General features: G+C 51.5%; 2 protein-coding genes across 2 annotated transcripts; both read left to right on the top strand.

Annotated features, from left to right (window-relative positions):
• Positions 1-139: 139 nt before the first annotated feature.
• GID4 (GID complex subunit 4 homolog) lies at positions 140-7,232 on the top strand. The gene is made up of 6 exons (XM_059484735.1): positions 140-493; positions 1,690-1,749; positions 2,485-2,592; positions 3,314-3,415; positions 4,362-4,492; positions 5,814-7,232. Exons 1-6 carry the CDS (start codon positions 140-142, stop codon positions 5,875-5,877), a joined length of 819 nt encoding a protein of 272 aa, XP_059340718.1. The 3' UTR covers positions 5,878-7,232.
• Positions 7,233-9,057: 1,825 nt separating this feature from the next.
• Positions 9,058-19,237, top strand: DRG2 (developmentally regulated GTP binding protein 2). The gene is made up of 13 exons (XM_059484462.1): positions 9,058-9,150; positions 10,173-10,333; positions 11,181-11,270; positions 12,617-12,677; positions 13,583-13,673; positions 14,373-14,445; positions 14,584-14,674; positions 14,850-14,947; positions 15,732-15,808; positions 16,460-16,548; positions 17,320-17,378; positions 17,790-17,843; positions 17,931-19,237. Exons 1-13 carry the CDS (start codon positions 9,087-9,089, stop codon positions 18,015-18,017), a joined length of 1,095 nt encoding a protein of 364 aa, XP_059340445.1. The 5' UTR covers positions 9,058-9,086; the 3' UTR covers positions 18,018-19,237.
• Positions 19,238-19,655: the final 418 nt, after the last annotated feature.

Raw genomic sequence — 19,655 nt, 5'->3', positions numbered from 1 at the left:
GACCAATCCGCGCCGCCTGGATTAAAAAAACTACATTTCCCAGCAGCGCCAGGGGGCAGCGCGACCAATCAACGCCCGGTGTCGGACCGACAGCCAATCAGGGCCAGGGAACGCCCCTCAGGCACGCGCGCGGGGGCCAATGGGAGCGCGCGGAGGCGCTGCCAGGAGGCCCCGACCCAGCGGCGGCCGAGGCGTGAGGGAGCGGAGCGAAGCGGAGCGGGCGGCGTCCCCCGGCCGCACCCCGGCCCCGGCCACGCTGGCGCCCGGGGACCCCCCCGAGATGCCGGTTCGGAGCGAGAGGCGCCGCGCCGGAGGGGCGGGGGGCTCGGCCTCCTCCGCTGCCACCGGAGCGGCCGCCAGCAGCCTGGTGCCGCCGCCCCCCATTAACACGGCGCAGCCCGGAGTGGCCACTTCGCTTCTCTACAGCGGGGCCAAGTTCCGCGGGCAGCAGCGCAGCAAAGGCAACGCCTACGAGGTGGAGGTCGTCATGCAGGTGAGGGGGGTGGCGGGACGGGAAGGGCCCCCGCGGCCTGAAGCGAGCAGGGGACCCGGTGGCCTCCGGCCGCGGTGGCCGTTCCTGCCCTGCCGGCCCCTTGCGACAGCAACCGCATCACCCTAACCCTCGGTATGAGGAGGGATTTCTTCACGGAAAAGGTCATTAAACATTGGAACGGACTGCCTGGGGACGTGGTGGAGTCACCATCCCCGGAGGTGTTTAAGGAACACTGGACGTGGCACTCAGTGCTCTGGGCTGGTTGACACGGTGGTGAATCAGTCACAGGACGGGCTGGATGATCTCAGCTCTTTTCTGACCTCAGTGATGCTGTGATGATTCCAAGCCGGCGGGGTATTTTTATGTTCGGTTCTCCGCGTTCCTGGTGGGATTTGCTGTCGTGGGGACATCCCATGGCTGCTCAGCTCCACTGCACGCTGCCACCTCGCAGGGGCTGGCTGTGGTTTTGTGCTTTAAAACGCTGCTTTTGTGCTTAAAACCGCTGCTTTTGTGCCTAAAACGTGGCTGTTCTGCATGTGTCAGCTGAGGAGAGGGGGCTGCCTGCTCTCCCTGTGCTGAGCACAGGGAAACGTTGCAGTTCTTTGATCACAGGTGGAGAAGATCCATCTTCTCACGGGTGGAGGTTTGCCCTTCCCTGAATAACTCACTGCCTGTTTTGAAAGCGGATCTGGAGATGTCAGGGAAAAGAAAAAATCCCTTGGAAAATCCCTGCTTTTAACAGAGCAGGCAAACCCTTGCCTAGTTTCTGCACAGCACAGGCAGAGAGATGCAGCCTGATAACTCAAAACGCAGGTGGCACAAAAGGTTTATATTCAGGAGAAAGGCCTTCTGCAAAATGCTGGGGGTGTGGGTGATTCTTCCAGGGATGCTTTTTCTTGGAGAGCGCTGTCAGTCAGATCCCTTCCGGATGGAAAGGGGATTTGCTTCCTGCTGGGGAGTTCTGGGCAGAGGGTGTTGCCCTGGGAGCAGGCCTGGCATGGGGAGGCTGCCAGAGCTGAGCTGGGCACCTGCAAATGATCCTTCCAGGTGATTCCCATCATGGAAAAGGGCTGGCAGTGTGAATATTGGGCAGTGGGTACCAGCTGAAGTTATCCTTGAAAGGGTTAGGAACTGCTTTGGATGAGGCATGCACCTTCATTCCTGTTTTTATGGTTGGACTTTGCACTCTTTTCCAGCATGTGGATATGGAAAACTCCTATCTCTGTGGATACTTGAAGATCAAAGGCCTTACAGAGGTGAGTGTTAACTGTACAGCACCACAAAGAGGGGCTGTGTGAAGGTTTTTTATTTTCCTGGTGGGGTGGGAGAAGCTGCTGCCAGAAATGGGAAGTGGATGGATTGGATGTTGTAGATTTGATCACAGGGTATCAGCTGGGGAATGGCGCTGGCTGTAAATGTCACAGGTGATCATCCAGCTGGGAGCTGCATGGGATCATTTAAAGTTGGAAAAAACCCTCTGAAAATCATTGATGCAACCACTGACCCAGGACATAGCCACTCCACCACTTCCCTGGGCAGCCTGTTCTGATGTTTAACCTCTCTTTTAAATTGTTCTAATATCCCATCTAAACCTCTCTTGGTGCAATTTGAGGACATTTTTCTTGTCCTTTCCCTGGGAGCAGAACCTGTCCCCACCTTGCTGCGCCTCCTGTCAGGGAGTTTGGAGACTGAGGCTCCTTTTATCCAGGCTGAGCCACTGCAGCCCCCTCAGCTGCTTGTGCCCAAATCCTTCCCCACAGCCCAGCTCTGACCTGGCTCCTGGCTTCATAAAGTGAGGAGAGGGGCAGAGAAAGGCTGGAAAAAGAGAGTGGAAGGCTCAGCCTTGGAGAGGTGTGGCAGCAGCAGCCTCACATTGCCCAGAGCTCTCCCTGGGAGATGCTTTTTTTGCTGAGTGCATGGAGCTTTGCCTGCTGTTGGGTTTGTGTCTGTGGGTGACAATTGTGAGCCCACCTTTGTCTCCCCTCTGCCAGGAGTACCCAACCCTCACCACGTTCTTCGAGGGCGAGATAATCAGTAAGAAGCACCCGTTCCTGACGCGCAAGTGGGACGCCGACGAGGACGTGGACCGTAAACACTGGGTGAGGGAACCTGGGGGCACAGGGGGCTCTGGGTGCTGGTGCACTGTGTGCTTGTGCTGGAGCTGGCAGAAAGGCCTGGAGACCTCTCTGGTCTGGGATTTGGGGATGATCTCAGCAAAGGAGAGGGAGGGGATACAGTCTGGGTAAACCATTTGGGGGAAAATAAGGGGATACAAAGACAAAACTATTATGAAATATAAAAACACACTACAACACCTCTCCTTTTTGCTGTCTCTCACTGGGATCTTTGCAAGTAGAGATCTCTTCAGCAAGCTGTGATCTGTGGTGAGGGAGGGGATGTCTTGTTTTCCGCTTGTTGGCCACGGGGTGGGAAGGGAGCAGGAGCAATCCCCATTTCCTGACCCCCTAAGAGAACACACTCCTTATTTTTGGAGACTTATTGTAAAATGGAATGGAGAGGGGAAGGGCATCCCACAAGCACAGGTGGGGTGGTTGGTACCTGTGTACCTGCTGCTGTGTTTTGAGGCCACAGCACCACCTGATCACCCCCCACCCTTGACCTTGGCTGTTGTTTGCCAAGCTTTGATGTTTGTTATATTTCTGTCAAAATATCTTTTCTGGAAGCTCAGGAGCTTCTCCAGCCAGGCTGGATGTTGCTGTGAGTGTCAGTAGATTTCCCTCCTGAACAGCAGCTGGTACTAGAAGTTCTATTCCTGGAATAAACATCCTGGTTTTATTTTTCTTTTCTTTTTTGTTTCAGGGAAAGTTCCAGGCTTTTTACCAGTATGCAAAAACATTTAACTCTGATGACTTTGATTATGAAGATCTAAAAAATGGGGACTATGTCTTCATGAGATGGAAGGTAAACCCTGCCTGTCTCCTTCTCTGCTGATCTGCTTTCAAGGCACTGACAGAGACTTGAGGTGTCAGAGCTTTTCCAGCTATGATGGTTTAATGAAAGATCTTGCCCTGCCAACCTCAAAACCCACTGTACTTGCAAGTTCCAGTGTGACTCGTGTCTAGCCAGCTAATTGTGTCCTTAAGGGCTGCAGTCATGGCTAAAAACACAACAGGAAAATCTTGCTTGGTGATGCTGCAGAGGATGAGAGAATTGCTGTCTGCAGTCCCTGTGTGGGGCCTGTGTGTGATGCAGCCTGGCCACTCAGCAGCTCATCACAGAGTCACCATGGACTGGTTTGGGTTGGAAGGAGCCTTAAAGCTCATCTTGTTCCACCCTCCTGCCAAGGACAGGGACACCTCCCACTGTCCCAAGCCCTGTCCTTGGGCACTTCCAGGGATCCAGGGGCACCCACAGCTTCTCTGGGCACCCTGTGCCAGGGCCTCACTACCCTTAAAGGGAAAAATGTCCCAATATCCCATCCAAGCCTGCCCTCTGGCAGAGCCATTCCCTCTCCTCCTGTCACTCCATGTTCTTAGCAAAGTTCCTCTCCAGCTCTCCCATAAGTGTTGAAAAGCTGCAGTGAGAACTTCTGGAGCCTTCTCTTCATTCTCAGGCTCTCACTCCCAGTTTTGCAATGGGTTTCTGGTTTGCAGGGGACAGGTGTTGAAACTGATCCCTTGCACTCTTAGAACTCATTCTGTTCTCAGTTATCTGCTTCCCTGTGAGGTCCCTGCAGGGCAGGTGTGAAGGGACACTGGTCTCTGCTCTGGGCTGCTGAGAGTGCAGGGAGTGCTCAGCCAGCAATGTCTTCATGTTAGTGGGTGCCAATATTTGGTGTGGGAGGGCAGATTGGGATGGGATGGGGCTTGATCAACATTTTAAGATGCAGCCTGTGTTTTGAATGCAGGAGCAGTTCCTAGTCCCAGATCACACCATCAAGGACATCAGTGGTGCTTCCTTTGCTGGTTTCTATTACATCTGCTTCCAGAAGTCAGCAGCATCTATAGAGGGCTATTACTACCATAGGAGTTCAGAATGGTAAGGAAGCCTCCTGAAGACTTAAACCAGGCTGTGACTCCTCTCCTGCTTGTCCACAGCCTTGGGAGTGTCCAGGCAGGAGATTCAGGCTGGTGGGGTTGAAGGGCTGTGGGCCATGGCTGGCCTGAGCTGGCTGGTGCAGTCCATTGGGGTGGTATAAAGTGCTGCCCTTATGGAAAAGGGGAGGGAATTTGGGGTGGCAGGATGGAGAGGGAAGATGATACAGGGTCTGGAGAAATGCTGTGAGTGAGCTCAGTTCTCTCTCCTCAGGAACAGCTTGGCTGTTGCTCCCTTCAGGCAGAAATCTTGTCAGGCCAATGTTTTTATTCTGAGGTCCTTGGGGTGTTGCTGTTAAGACAAGAGAACAGTCAAAGCTAACTGGTGGGGTTTTTGTTGGAGACAAGGAGCTGTGGAGAGCTCTTCCCTTGCATCATTGTCATGAGCAGCAGGTGGATGGCTGGAAGCTCTCAGGGGGAGGGAGGGAACCAGGAGGCTTTCAGACACATTCCCTCTAGCTGAGCTTTGAAAGACTCATGTAATTTGCACTTGTAGCAAACTCTGTTTGAACTTGAAAGTTGTTGAACTTCAAAGGGAGTCCAAAAAACCACCACAGTCAGCCCACCAGGAATGCTGCCTTGCTGCAGGTGGCTCAGAGGGACCAGAGTGGGAATTACAGGATGATTAAGGCTGGAAAAAACCTCCAAAATCGTCAAGTCCAATCTCTGACCCAATATCACCATTCCCACTAAACCCTAAATGGAATGTCTGTCTGATTTCTGAGCATTTCTAGGACCATTCCCACTAAACCCTAAATGGAATGTCTGTCTGATTTCTGAGCATTTCTAGGACCATTCCCACTAAACCCTAAATGGAATGTGTGCTTGATTTCTGAGCATTTCTAGGATCATTCCCACTAAACCCTAAATGGAATGTGTGTTTGATTTCTGAGCACTTCCAGGGATGGTAACTCCACCACTTCCCTGGGCAGGCCATTCCAGATCTAAACCACTCTTTCAGTGAGGAATTTTTTCCTCGTATCCAACCTGAACCTCTCCTGGTTCAACTTGAGACTGCTTCCCCTTGTCCTATCACCAGTTTTGTGGGAGAAGAGCCTGACCCCCACCTGGCTGCACCCTCCTGTCAGGGAGTTGTGGAACAATGAGGCACAGGAGGGACGATGCTGAGTGGGAAGTGGGTGTTGGATGCCTGAACACCCTGGGACTGTAAAGGGGGAGAGAAGAGCAGGCAGCAGAGTGTGCTGTGTGGCTGCCCAGCAGGATCTCTGTGTCACCCTCTCCTCCCTGTCTCCCTCCTGTGGCAGGTATCAGTCGTTGAATTTAACGCACGTTCCCGAGCACAGCGCTCCTATCTACGAGTTCCGATGACAGCTGCCCACGGCTGAGAACGCCCAGAAGACACGGGGCAGGAGAGCATGGCCTGCCAGGAGAGCTGTGTCCCTGTGGGAGCACAGCAATGCACGCTTCTCTCCTGCCCTTGGACTCCAGAGAGAGAGAAAGAGAGCCTGGATGTGAACTCACCCAGCCCGAGGAGCTGCTGGAGCTTGATTCTCCCTCCTGTCGAGTGGCCATTTGATCTTTGCTCTGGTTTTAAGCTACTTTAATGCACTTTCTTGTTGCACAGCTCGTTTCTCTGTCACTGAAGTTCCTCCCGGCTCTCCTCTGGAAGCTGTTTTCTCAGTAGCTGGAATCAGTGCTCTGGCCTCTAAGTAATAAGGAAATGTAAGCTCAAGGCTTATATTATCCTTGTTATATCCTGATGTGGGTTGAAATCACCAGGATTCAGGTTTCTTGCCCAGATTTCCAGCTCTGATGCTCTCAGAGCCAGGTCCTGGGTGTGAGGCTCAGCTGTGGAGTCTGTTGGGGAGTGTTGGCTGAGGTAAGGCTGGAGTGAGGCTTTGCTGGCTAACAAGGTTAGCTGGAGCTGCAGATCTTTCAGGAGCACCAGCCCTTTGCAGCTGGGAGCTGTTCCTGTGTCTGGATACACCATTGGGAATTAATTTGATGTAAGGACTTCCAGGCTCTCAGTAAAAGTGGATCTAAACTCTGCTTGTAGGTGTATATTTGCTCTTTACTTAACTTAAGGGAAAAAAAAAAAAAAAAAAGTTTAAAAAAAGACAAAAAAAAAACTTTTATTAAAAAAAAATATATCTATTTTTATGGTTCCTTTTCCAAAGGACCCTATGGCAAATGCACAAGTACTGGATTCCATGTTACTGTTTTCACATTGAAAACCAGGAATGTCTGTGTTTTTATATCTGTGTCTGTATCCAGCTGAGCTTTGGGAACATAACCCGAGCACAAGCGCTGAGCAGCATCACCCTGGGACTGCTCAACGTTTGTTCTCCCCCTTCATGCTTCACCACCACTGCTTGACGCCTTTTTACAAGGAAAAACAAGAAAAAAGTTTAAAAAATAACCCTTCTCAGTAGCTCCCTCTGGCTCTGAATGTTCCAAGTGACAGAACTTAAGGCTCCTGTGCCAAAGCGTGCGTGTGTGTGTGTGGGGTGGTTTTTTTTAAAGACACTTTAAAAACTTGGCCTCAATTGTGTTTTTACCTTGTCAGCCCCACCTGTGGGGCTTTGTGAGAGTTTAGTTTGCCTTTTTTTCTGGCTGTTTTAAAGCCCAGCTCCCTCCAGGCAGGCGTGTGGCACGGCTGGTGCTGAGGATGCATTTCCCACCTGGGAGAGGGGATTGAAGCCAGCATAAGGTGCTTTGGGTTTTGCTTCTTTTTAACTAATTTCCCTTTTGGCAGCAGTTATTGCTTGTTTAAGCCTTACTGAGGAAGGATTCAGGGCTTGGAGAGCCCTTTCCTCTGTTCCAGGTTGGGTTTGGAGTGCTTGGTCTCGGGGGATGATGCGGAATTTGCTCGTGCTGCTCTCCGTGGATCAGCCTTTCCTTCTCCCTGGCACCCACATGGGCAGAGAAAGCTGGGGGAGAGAGGGAGGAGGAGGGACCTGGCCCTTGCCAGGGACTGGGGCTGGTGCCTTGGCTGTGCTGGAGGATGTGCAGGGACAGCACTGAGGGGATTTGGGGCTGTAGCAGAGCACTTGGGGAATGTGTTTAATTCACTCCTCTTGGAGAAACTCAGCCCCTTTGGTGGAGAGGGTGGTGCTGGGACATGTCCTGGTTTTTAGAGGTGAAAACAGTGGTGCTGCTCCACTGTGACCAAGTGTGGGGGTGAAACCTCCCTCCCAGGTGCTGTCTGAGTGCAGGGACCCAGCTCCAGTGGCTCTTCCCATCCCTCTGGGGCTGTCAGTGCAATGCTGGTGGTGGCACCGGTGTCCCTGTGCTCCCCAGGGCTGTCAGTGCCAGAGGGACACTTGGATTTTTGACAAGGTTGAGTTGAATTAACCCTGTTGGTTGCCAGAAGCTGAGTTGGGATGGTCCTGGGGGTGTTTAACACTTGTAACTATCCCTAAACCAATGACGTTGGGGTTTTTTTAAGACTTGATATGTTGTGAGAAGGGTGTGGAAAGAGCATCCTGCTCTGTGCCTGCCTCCTTCCCCCCATCCTGAAGGGAATTTCAGCTTGGATCCAGGGCTGTCTGGATGTGATGTGTGCAGGTGCAGAGCAGGTTGTGGAGCTGAGGGTTCTGCAGGGGCTGTTGGTGTGTGGATTTTCCCTCCTCAAAGGCCTTTGCTTTGGTTTTTTCCTTTTCTTTGACCTGTTTGAGTTGAGGGGAGATGTTCTGTACGTCGTGGTGTGGTGAGAGAGAATGGCCCAGGGGAGGATTTGGGGGGCAGAGGTGGGAAATGGGGTGTTTGGGCTTGGCAGAGGGTGTGGTGTCTCTTGAACCACTCTGGCTGCAGCAGGGTGTCCGTGTGGGGGCCGAGGAGGAGTTTTGTGGAGCGATCAACGTCCAAATTAAACATGAATTCTGTTGATGGGGTCTGTGTCCGTGTGTGTTTGTTCACCACAGCACTTCTGGTTCCAGGGCATTGCTGTGCTTCATCTCCCTCTTTGAGGCCTTCTCCAGGAATCCCAGCAGCTTCTGATGGCCTTAATTCACAGACTCAGAATCATTCAAGCTGGAAAAGACCCCTGAGAGCATCGAGTCCAGCCTGTGACCCATCCCCACCTTTTCACATCCAGTCACATCTAGTCTTTCCCTGAGCACCTCCAGGGATGGAGACTCCACCAACCTCCCTGCACAGGCTGTTCCAATATCTAATCACCCTTTTGAGGAAGAAATTCCTCCTGCTGCTCATCCTGTGCCTCCTCTGGCCCCCTGAGGCTGTTTCCTCGTGTCCTGTCTCTTGAGTGGCTGAGAGAAGAGCCCGATCCCTCCCGGCTCCGCGCTCCTTTCAGGATCCAGCCTTAATTAGAGGAGCAGGAGGAGTCAGTCCCGCTGAGGGACTCTCCTGCTTTCTGAGCCCTGTCCCTTTGAGCCTGTCCCCACCGGGGTCGCCTCCCTGGGGACCCTCCCGGTGCCCCCGCGGTGGCGGCGGGCGGAACGCGGGGCGCGGGGCTCGGGGCGCGGCCGGAGCTCGCAGCGCGGCGCGGCCCGGACGCGTGACGGGGACGGACGGGCCGGGCCGGCGGCGCTTCCGGCGGGCGCGGAGCGGGGCCCGCCATGGGCATCCTCGAGAAGATCTCGGAGATCGAGAAGGAGATCGCCCGCACGCAGAAGAACAAAGGTGCGGGGGGCGGCCGGGGGCTGGGGGAGCCGGGGACAGCGGGCGGGCGGGTGGGCTGGGCGCTCAGGGGGGCACAGGTGGGCTGTGACTTATGGGGGGCTGAGAGAGGACCGGGGGCTGTGGGGAGTCCGGGGGTCAGGGGTGCTGCGGGCTATGAGGGTTGGGAGGGGCTCTGGGGAGAGAGGGGCCGGTCAGGGCTGTGGGGAAGGTTGTGAAACCGGGGGGCCTTGGGGGGCACAGAGCGCTGGATCGGGGGTGCTGGGAGCTGGGGCAGGGTGGGGAGCAGGGGGAGCCCTGGGGCTGGGGTGCTCTCTTTCCTTCCATGTGCTGCAGCTGCAGCCCCCACGGAGCTGGAGGGGGGAACATCTCAATTCCTGCTGGCACAGGAGGAGGCTCCGGGTGTCTGCGTGGTCTGGGGGCTCCCCGTGGGCTCTGAGCTCCCCCCAGAGCTGCTGCTGGAGCTGTGTAAATAATAGAAATAAACCTGTGAGCTCCTGGTTTCATGCCCTTACCTGTTACAAAGTGAGACAACCGCCTTCCTTTTTTTCTAGTTCAGGTGTAGATTCAAGTGTCTTGCTAAGAATAAGGCAGTAAAGTACTTTCACATATGAGCTCTGGGTTAAATGTGTCTTTAAAAGTTGACAAGAGATGGGGAAAGTAATGTGGTCGCTTTGGGGTGCTGAGTGTGAGCAGGTGTAAGGAGGGGCTGTTTCCAGCAGGGGCTGCTCCCCCTGTGACCTCTCTCTCCTCAAGACCCCCTTCATTCCTGCACCTGCTCTCCCTCTGCCTTGCCCCTTTAACTCAGGAATGTTTTGGCTGTTTCTCTCCACTCTGACCCTGTGCAGCTCCCTGGAAGGTTTGCTCTCAGTGCCCAGGTTGGTGATGGAGCAGCTGGGAGCAGCTCTGTGCCTGGCACTGCCTGAGATACTGACCAGGATCCATCAGGGTTTCCTTTCAGGAAGGTTCTCACTCCCAGAAGTGAATCACAGCAACTTTGTGCTGTTGGGTTTGTGTCATTGCAGCCACCGAGTACCACCTGGGCCTGCTGAAGGCAAAGCTTGCAAAATACAGAGCTCAGCTTCTGGAGCCTTCCAAATCCCCGGCTGCCAAGGGCGAGGGCTTCGATGTGATGAAATCAGGAGATGCCCGGGTGGCACTGATTGGATTTCCTTCTGTGGGGAAGGTCAGTCAGGCCTTGTGCTCCCTGGGGCGTCATCTCCAGCTCACTGTGGTTTGCAGGGGCTGCAGAGCAGCTTGGGGATCACTAACGTGGAATGTTTGGGTTGGAGGCACCTTAAAGCTCCTCTGGTGGGATCCCACCTGGAGTCCTGGGCATGGTTCTGGTGTCTCCTGCACGAGGAGGATCTGGGAATGTTGGAGAGAGGACTGGGGAGTGGAGACAGGCTGAGAGAGCTGGGGCTGGAGAAGAGAGGGTTGTGAGGAGACCTCACAGTTCCTGAAAAGGCTTCAGGGGAGCTGGAAGGGGATTCTTTGTCAGTAACTGTAGCGGCAGGAAAAGGAATGGGTTTTCACTGAAAGAGGGGGAATTTAGGTGGGATGTATGGAAGGAATTCTTCCCTGTGAGGGTGGGCAGGCCCTGGCACAGGTGCCCAGAGCAGCTGTGGCTGCTCCATCCCTGGCAGTGCCCAAGGCCAGGCTGGACAGGGCTGGGAGCAGCTGGGACAGTGGGAGGTGTCCCTGCCATGGCAGGAGTGCAGTGAAATGGGCTTTGAGGTCACTTCCAGCCCAAACCATTCTATGATTCTGTGATTAATGTTGGAGATGGGGAAACACTCCATGTTGTGTGCTCTGCCCTGTGGAATTTGTTGCTGCCTGAACGTCGTTCTTGCCCAGCCCCAGCAGTGCTGAGCAAAGAAAAAATCTGAATTACTTCAGTTCCATGGCAGTGTCACCAGCTCAGTCCCTGTTCCTGGAACAGCCACAACACAACTTGAGGAGCACTTTGGTGTTGTTGTTTTGCTGAACCTTCTCCTTTTCCTGCCTGCTGATGCTGCTCTCTTGCCTTTCAGTCCACGTTTCTGAGTTTAATGACCTCGACTGCCAGCGAAGCCGCGTCCTACGAGTTCACCACGCTGACCTGCATCCCTGGAGTCATAGAGGTGAGCAGGACCCTCCTCCAGCTCTGTCAAGATGTTTGTAGGGGGATAGAATATAAGAAAATAAAGATAGTGTAGAAAGTGATCTTACCCCTAAGGAGCTGCAGCTGGGCCAATTATCAAAGATCAGGAACAGGCTTGACTTTAACGGAGCACAGCTGCACCCAATGAGACGAAGATGCTATAAAAGAGTGGGGTGGCTGCTTGAGAAGGGAACTGGAGTCAGTGGCTGCTTTATGAAGAAGAAAGAGTCAGTGCTCTGAGGAGCTGCCCACAAGGAACACCAAGAAGGTATGAAACTTTTGTGACAGGAGACAACAGTATGGAACCCCTGCAATGAGATGACAATTGTGCTGCTAATAAGGAGCACACACATCCAGAAGTCTCCAAAGCTGAGTTTTGCTTTAAACTTTTCAGTGCTGATGTAGCACTTCCCTGAACTCTCCAGGATGGGCTGCCTGAGCAGGATTTTTGTGCTGCTCTTGGACTGACCAGAGCAATCCCACAATTCTCAACTGAATTTTATATAACCACTGTCAGTGCCAGTGACCAGCTGGCTGCAAACCTTGACAGATTTGTTTTTAATGAAGCTTTACAGAGGCAATCTGTGCTGTGATCACTTTCAAAACAAAATGCAGCTCTTCCTGTCCTTGGGGGGTTTCATTAGTGGTGACCTCAGCAACCATCAGTAAAGCAAATTATAAAGGCATCAAACTGAAAAGTGTCCAAGAGTAATGAGGAAATCTGGCTCAGGAAGGAAGGGAGAGTTAAATAATGAAAGTAAATGTATTAGTGGGAAAAGGAGTTTGATGTAACACATTCAAGCAGAGCTGTGAGCTGCAACAACAGCTGGAGAGCCAATGCCTTGCAGATCCAAGGAATGAGTGTCAGTGCCTTGCAGATCCTAGGAATGAGTTTCTTCTGGGTTTTTTACCTGCAGCACTCCTGAGTAGTTAGATCTATCACAGGCAGAGATGTGGCACTTGTTCATTACTGAGTTTTCTCATTAGACCAATGAAAGAAGGGTTGTGTTTCCTTTCCATTCCCTGAACTTAGGAATGGGTGACTGCTGTGCTGTTTTCCTGCTGCTTTGTCCAGCTGCAGTCATAGGATGCTTTAGGGGGTCAGGATCTAATGCAAGCTGTGTGTGCTGCTGAGCACAGCCCCCAGCTCTGGAATTGCCTCAGGACAGAGCCATGAGCTTTCTGCAGAGCTCCCCTGCCCTGCCAGTTCCATCCAGTTCCACTCCCCACAGGATGGGGACCCCCAGCACGGATTTGGGGCTTTTGGGGCAGCTCAAGTGCCCTGCAGGAAGATTTCAACTTTGCATCCTTCCATTTCCCTTTCAGTACAAAGGAGCCAATATTCAGCTGCTGGATCTGCCTGGAATCATCGAAGGAGCTGCTCAAGGTTGGCTCATGTCTCTGTTCATGTGCAGGAGGGATTTGCCCTCAGTAGTGCCCCTGGGTGTCTCAGCTTTCCTGGGCCAAGAGTTCCTGCATTGTCTTTCCAAATTTTGGAGTCCTTGATCCTATGTGAGGCACGATTCCTGCCCCTGAGCCCACAGAAGGGTCTATATGTAGCACAAAGATGGTTTTCTGGAGGTGGGAGCCAAAGCAAGCCAGTCACTTCTCACATCCTTGCCTGAGTGTTAAGTGGCTCATCTGTTTTCTGGTACTGAGGAAATCTATAAAAGATGCTGGAGAGGCGGAGGGAGAGTTACAGCTAAACACTAACCTTGAGTAATTCCCTGAGCTCCTGCCAGTCCTGCCATGACTCCTGATTCTGGGAGGAGATGTTGGCTTTGTCTCTGTGCTGTCATTGTCTTCACTGGCTGGTTGTGTCTGAAAATAGCTCAGGAAATCAGGGAGTCGTGGAACATCTGGGAAGGGACCCACAGGGATCATCCAGCCCAGCTCCTGGCCCTGCACAGACACCCCAACAATCCCAGCCTGTGCCTGATGATGTCCAAACACTCCTGGAGCTCTGGCAGCCTTGGGGCTGTGCCCATTCCCTGGGAAGCCTGGGCAGTGCCCAAACACCCTCTCGGGGAAGAACCTTTTCCTAATATCCAACCTGACCCTCCCTGACACATCTCTAGCCATTCCCTTGGGTCCCTGGAGCAGTGTCTGTGCTTCCTAAGGCACCTTCTGGCACTGATCTCTGTGCTGCCAGGGCTCCTAGCAGCAGACTACAGCCAGAACAGCCCTGCAGGATATTTTTCCTTGCTTCCAAGCTGCTGCAAGGGGCAGGAGTCCCCATTTGTCAGAGAACTGAGCTGGTTGCTGTTGCTGATCCCCCTCGTGTGTCCCCAGGGAAGGGCAGAGGCCGGCAGGTGATCGCTGTGGCCAGGACAGCAGATGTTGTTATCATGATGCTGGATGCCACCAAGGGCGAGGTGCAGAGGTGAGTGTGGGCTGGCTCTGGGCTGGAAAACGTGCCAGCTCCCTGAGGAATTGTGGAGAGCACCTGGGGAATGAGGAGTTCAATTATTGAGTACCAGATGAGGGTTGTGTCCTGTGACGGTGTTCACAGGGGTCTGAGGATGAGGGAAGAGAAGAGGATCTGACTCCGTGTTTCAGAAGGCTTGATTTATTTTGTGATATATGTTATATTAAAATTATATTAAAAGAATAGAAGAAAGGACTTCATCAGAAATAGAAAAAAGAATGATAACAAAAGCTTGTGTCTCAGAGAGTCTGAGCCAGCTCACTGTGATTGGCCATTAATTGCAAACAACCACATGAGGCCAATCACAGATCCACCTGTTGCATTCCACAGCAGCAGATAATTAATGTTTACATTTTGTTCCTGAGGCTTCTCAGCTTCTCAGGAGAAAAAATCCCTAAGGAAAGGATTTTTCAGAAAATATCATGGCTACAGTGTCCCATGAGAAGCATCCTGCTGGCTGGAGTGGGTGCTCAGCTGGAGGGAAATTCCTGCAGCACGTCTGTCATAGATGGGAATGTCAGCCTGGATTGCCACCACAGACTGACCTGCATTATGGGGGTTTGTGGCAGGGCTGTATGCACACAGGAATCAGAAAGGGAAAGGTCTGGGTGTCACCTGGTCACTCTCAGCCTCACAAGTGCTGTGTCCCTGCAGGGCCTTGCTGGAGAAGGAACTGGAATCTGTAGGAATCCGGCTGAACAAGAGCAAACCAAATATCTACTTCAAGGTGAGGCTTCCTGAGCTCCTGCAGGCACAGCTGGTCTGCTCAAAGCTGAGCTCACTCTGTGCTGCCCCTGTGTTGGCCAGGCTGAGGGGGCTGTGGGATCTGAGAGTGTTCTTACATTGCTTTTTTTGTATCCTGCAGCCCAAGAAGGGTGGAGGCATCTCCTTCAACTCCACTGTCACGTTGACTCAGTGCTCTGAGAAGCTGGTTCAGCTCATCCTCCATGAATACAGTATCCTTTCCTAAAAGGGGACACCCTTAAGCCATCAGCAGCTCATGGTTTAAGTGCTTCCTGCTGTGGGACAGCCTGGGTGTCCCTGTGGTGCTGCCTGGTTGGCAGCACTGTCACCAGGGAGCTCAGACCCTGTGCTGTGTTGGAATTTGGGCCTTGACAGTGTCCACCTCAGAAATCTTCAACGCTGAGGTCCTGTTCAGAGAGGATTGTTCCCCTGATGAGTTCATTGATGTGATTGTAGGAAACAGGGTCTACATGCCATGCCTCTATGTGAGTATCCTGGGCAGCCTGGCTTCTGCCACACCCAGCATCTCTTTTCTGTCACAGCAGGGACACCTTGCACTGTCCCAGGGTGCTCCAAGCCCTGTCCAACCTGGCCTTGGACACTCCCAGGGATCCAGGGGCAGCCACAGCTTCTCTGGGAATCTGTGCCAGGGCCTCCCTGCCCTCACAGGGAAGAATATTTTCCCAATATCCCATCTAACCCTGCCCTCTCAATTTAAAGCCGTTCCCCCTTGTGCTATTACTCCATGCCCTTGTTGCTGGCTCCTAAAACAGTAATGATTTGGGGTTTAAGAGGTGGAAAACAGCTCAACAGGGAGTTTTTTATAGGTTTTGGATGTGCAGCCGTGCTGTGTGTGTTTCCTGGGCCCTCTTGTGGCTGGTGCTGCCCTGGAGCAACAGAGATTCCAATCCTGGTGCTGGGGCTTTGCTCCCACGTGTGGAGCCTCCTCTGACTCTCCTGCTGCCAGCTCTGTGCTTAACTTGTCACATCTGCTCCCTTGTGTGCCAGAGGTCCCTCTAGGGCTCTGTTTGTAGCCACTGGGTCTGTATAAATCAAAGAACGTGTTCCAAGTCATCCCAAAGGGAGAATTTTAAAAGGCCAAAAATTTATATTCAGGCTTCAGAATTTTAATTGTTTGTTTTACTGAGAGTCTTGGCTTATCTTCTGACAGAATCTGTGTTTCTGTTTCAGGTGCTGGAGCTACCTTGTTCTTTGTACATGTTGCTGGGTTGCCTTGCTAAGGGCTGTGTTGTTTTCTCTCTGGTTTAGGTTTATAACAAGATTGACCAGATATCCATGGAGGAGGTGGATCGCCTTGCTCGGAGGCCCCACAGTGTTGTCATCAGGTAGGATGATGACATTCTCATTGCCTTTTCTGCCTGCTGTGGGGTTCATTTCACACCCCTTTCTCTGAATTCTCCAGGAAGGGACTTCTCCCAGGGCTGCTGGGGTGAGAAGCAGTTGCTGTGCAGCTTTTCCCAGATTTCCTTCCCCTGGAGCTTGGCTTCTCTGTGCTGTCTGCAAGACAGAGTCAAACAATCTGGCTTGTTTCCTTGGAAGTGCTGATAGATCTGCTGGGGCTTTGCTGCTTCAAAGCTGTTCACTCTTCTGGAGTCATGGAATGGTTTGGGTTGGAAGGGACCCTAAAGCTCATCTCATCCCACCCCTGCCATGGGCAGAGACACCTTCCTCTAGATCAGTTTGCTCCAGGCCCCATCCAGCCTGGCCTTGAACAATTCCAGGGATGGAGCACCCAGAAACTCTCTGTACAACCTGTTCCAGTGCTTCTCCACCCTTTAGTAAGGAATTTCTTCCTAATATCTAATCTAACCCTGCCCTCTTTCAGTTTAAGGTCATTTTACCTTGTGTTTTTCCTTCCCTTGCCTCATTAAAGACTTTCCCCTCATTCTCCAGCACTTTAATAAAGACATTTCACCTTGTTTTTCTGGATCCCTAAATCATAACAGCAGTAAACAGATGACCCTGGTGTTTTGCAGCTGTGGCATGAAGCTGAACCTGGACTACTTGCTGGAGAAGCTCTGGGAGTACCTGGCACTCACCTGCATCTACACCAAGAAAAGGGGACGTAAGTGACCCCAGACAGGCTGCCAGCAGGGCTGGTGCCTTGGAAATGCTGGAATTGCACCCTCCCTAATCATCCTTCAGCTCTTGGGAAATGCTTCCTGCTCTGTCTGATCCTGCTATGTATGAATTCCATCATGGGCTTCCTGTTGTATTTTACAAGAGCTGAATTTTCATAAACCTTTGCAGGATATAAGGGAATAAAGTGTGCAAGTTCACAGCTTTTACCTTGTTATGCACACTGTGATGAACCCACAAGTTTTCTGCTCCTGCAGGAAATTTAGTGATTCTCATACCCTTGGAGGTGCCTTTGATGCTCCTTTTGCTTTATAACCCACTTGCAGCTTCTCCCAGTGATGAAGTCACATCTGTAACTTGCTCTGTTTGCTTGTGAGCAGCTGAACTTGGGTGGATGTGAGGAGATCAAGGAATTTTCTGAGCTTGTTAAGCTCTGAAATCTTGGGGATTTTGGTTTTTTCCTTGAGCAGGTGTGTTTTGGCTTGGGTTGTTTTGTTTCTCTTAAGTCAAGGGTTTGGGATGGACTCATTTCAGGTGGGTTGTGAGGAAGCTGCTGACTGTGTGGGGTGGGAAATGGCACTTGTGGGTGCTGGAGAGCTGATTTGATGCTTTTAGGCACTGGATCCCTGTTCTGTCTGGGAGCAGGAAGGAGGAATTTGGGAGTAGTTAGCACAACGTGATGTGAGGTGGTGTCAGCATTTTAGAACACACTTGATAGAAATCCAATCCTTTTTCCCCCCCTTCTGCTTCTCCACAGAGAGACCAGACTTTACAGATGCCATTATTCTAAGGAAAGGAGCCTCTGTGGAACATGTGGTAATTTTTCTGCATCTTTTACATTTCCCTGTGTGCAGAAGGCAGCTCCTCCTGGACCTGCTGTGATTTGTGCTCCATAAAGCTCAGGACATGTCAGTGTTTGGTTGTGCTTCTCCTTTTGTTGCCTTTTATCTGCCTCAGGTTTCTTTCACAGCTGCTATAAAAGGTTTAAACAGTAATTATTTAATGCAGCCAGTGAAAAAGCACATGGAAACAATGGAATGGGGGTTTATGTAGGCTGGTGATTCCTGTGTCTGTTCTGTATGGCTTCAACTGCTTTTAACCAGCTCTTAAAGTCTTTATTGTAAATTCTGGCATAGACTTGAGTTTGTTTTAATTCCTGGGTATTGAAAAAGTTGTTTGCAAAGAGATAAATGTAAATATTTCAACTTCTGCCTGTCTGTCGTGCAGTGCCATCGGATTCACAGATCATTAGCCAGCCAGTTCAAATATGCCTTGGTGTGGGTAAGTGTTGGGACAGCAACTGGAATCCCTGTCTTCAGGTGTCTCTGACTGCACTTCTAACCCTTCTCCCCCTTTTTTGCTTCAAAGGGGACAAGCACAAAGTACAGCCCTCAGAGAGTGGGCTTAACCCATATGATGGAGCATGAAGATGTCATTCAGATCGTAAAGAAGTAACTGCTGGTGCCTGGCCTTGCCTTTTATCACTGCAATTGGAACTGACCATGTAGAAACAAAACAAAACACACAAAAAAAAAAAAAAGATAAAAAGAAAAAAAAAAAGAAAGGAAAAAGGGAGATGTGTTCCAGAGCCAAGAAAGCTTCTATGAAGCTCCTTCTCTTGGAGGAAGGCAGAAAATGAGGCTGCTGTGCTTGCAGGTGGGGATGGGGAAGATGAGTTTCCATCTGGCAGCATTTCAGGCCAAGTGATGTTTCTTAAAAATTTGAAAGGAGCCAGTTCTTCTAGGGCACAGTTCCACAGCCTGCAGTGTCCTGCCCCTTGTGGGGTTTGCACATGAATCCATGTGCATTCCCAGTGGGAAGTGTTTGGGTTTGTGTGTAAAAATCTGGCCCTGTGCTTTGGGCTGAGAGAACATTGCTGATGCTTTGCTGCTTATCCATTCACTTAATTTAAGCATTGATCTGAAGAAGAACTAGAGTTCTCCCTCCCCTGCTCACTGGACACATCTGCAGCTGAGACAGCCCCAATTTTTAATAATCCCACCTCAATTAACATTAAAACCTGGCACTCTGTGCCTCTCCATAGCCTTGCAGTGGGGTTTGTAGGACACCGTGGTACTGAGAGATAAGAAATTAAACTGGTAATGGTTAATTAGCCTGGCCAGGTTGCAGTGGGGTATGATCCAAGAGCTGTAGTCTGGGGTGAGGATTCTGGCATCTCGCTCATTGAGGAGCTGCCTTGGGAGCTTCCTCCTTTGTTGGGCAGGAGTTGTCCTGCCCTTCAGTCCCCAAGGTGGAGGTCTCATCAGCCGTGTCCCTAAATTCCAGTTGCAGCTCTTTGGAGCTCAAGGTACCACCCCATGCTGTGAGTTTTACCCCAGCCCTGTTAAGCATTGCTTGTCTGGATATTGTTCATCAGAAATCTGGGATTTTTGTAATCATGCTTTTCCATTGAATACTGTTGCTAAACAATTCAGAGTGCCTGATAGAGGACAGCTCTTGCCTTCTGGGATCAAGAGCTGCCAATAGCTTTTATTTTCTTTCATTGGAAAAGGGTTTGGTCTGAGTGGATGCAGAACTGTGAGGACAGGTGTGACACCTGTCTGAGCAGGGTTCCTTCCCTCCTCCCTGCTCCTCCCCACCCCTCACAACCTGATTGAGCAGAAATGGAAGGATTATTTTATTTGAGAAAATAAAAAGTTGTTATTTCATGTGAATGGTGGGTAGATGGCTTGGTTTGTTTCCTAACTCTTTTTTACCTTTGGCCACCTGAGGAATCCTGGATGCTGGCACTGGAGATTTCGGTGGCAATAGAAGGTGAAGTACAAGAGACTGGTGGTGGGAGATAAACAGATACAATACACAGTGCCCAAGCTGAGAAGGTGACTTTGAACTCTGCGAGTTCCCTTCCCTGTTCCTGGCTTTGTTCACAGCTGGGGTGCAGAGGAAATCCTGACCACAGAGAGGAGAACGAGCTCCAGATGATCCCCATTATCCCTGGCTGGCAGTGGAGAGCTGCCCCTTCCCGGTGTGAGCTGGGTGGGATGCTGTTCCAGCACATTAACTCACCCTTCCCATTCCCATGAAGGTCACACAGGCAGAGTTACCCTCACAAAGACTAATTTTGGTTTTTGT

Source organism: Ammospiza nelsoni, chromosome 17, assembly GCF_027579445.1.
Source record: "Ammospiza nelsoni isolate bAmmNel1 chromosome 17, bAmmNel1.pri, whole genome shotgun sequence".
NCBI classification, from domain to species: domain Eukaryota; kingdom Metazoa; phylum Chordata; class Aves; order Passeriformes; family Passerellidae; genus Ammospiza; species Ammospiza nelsoni.
This window is presented reverse-complemented; position numbering and strand designations above follow the sequence as displayed.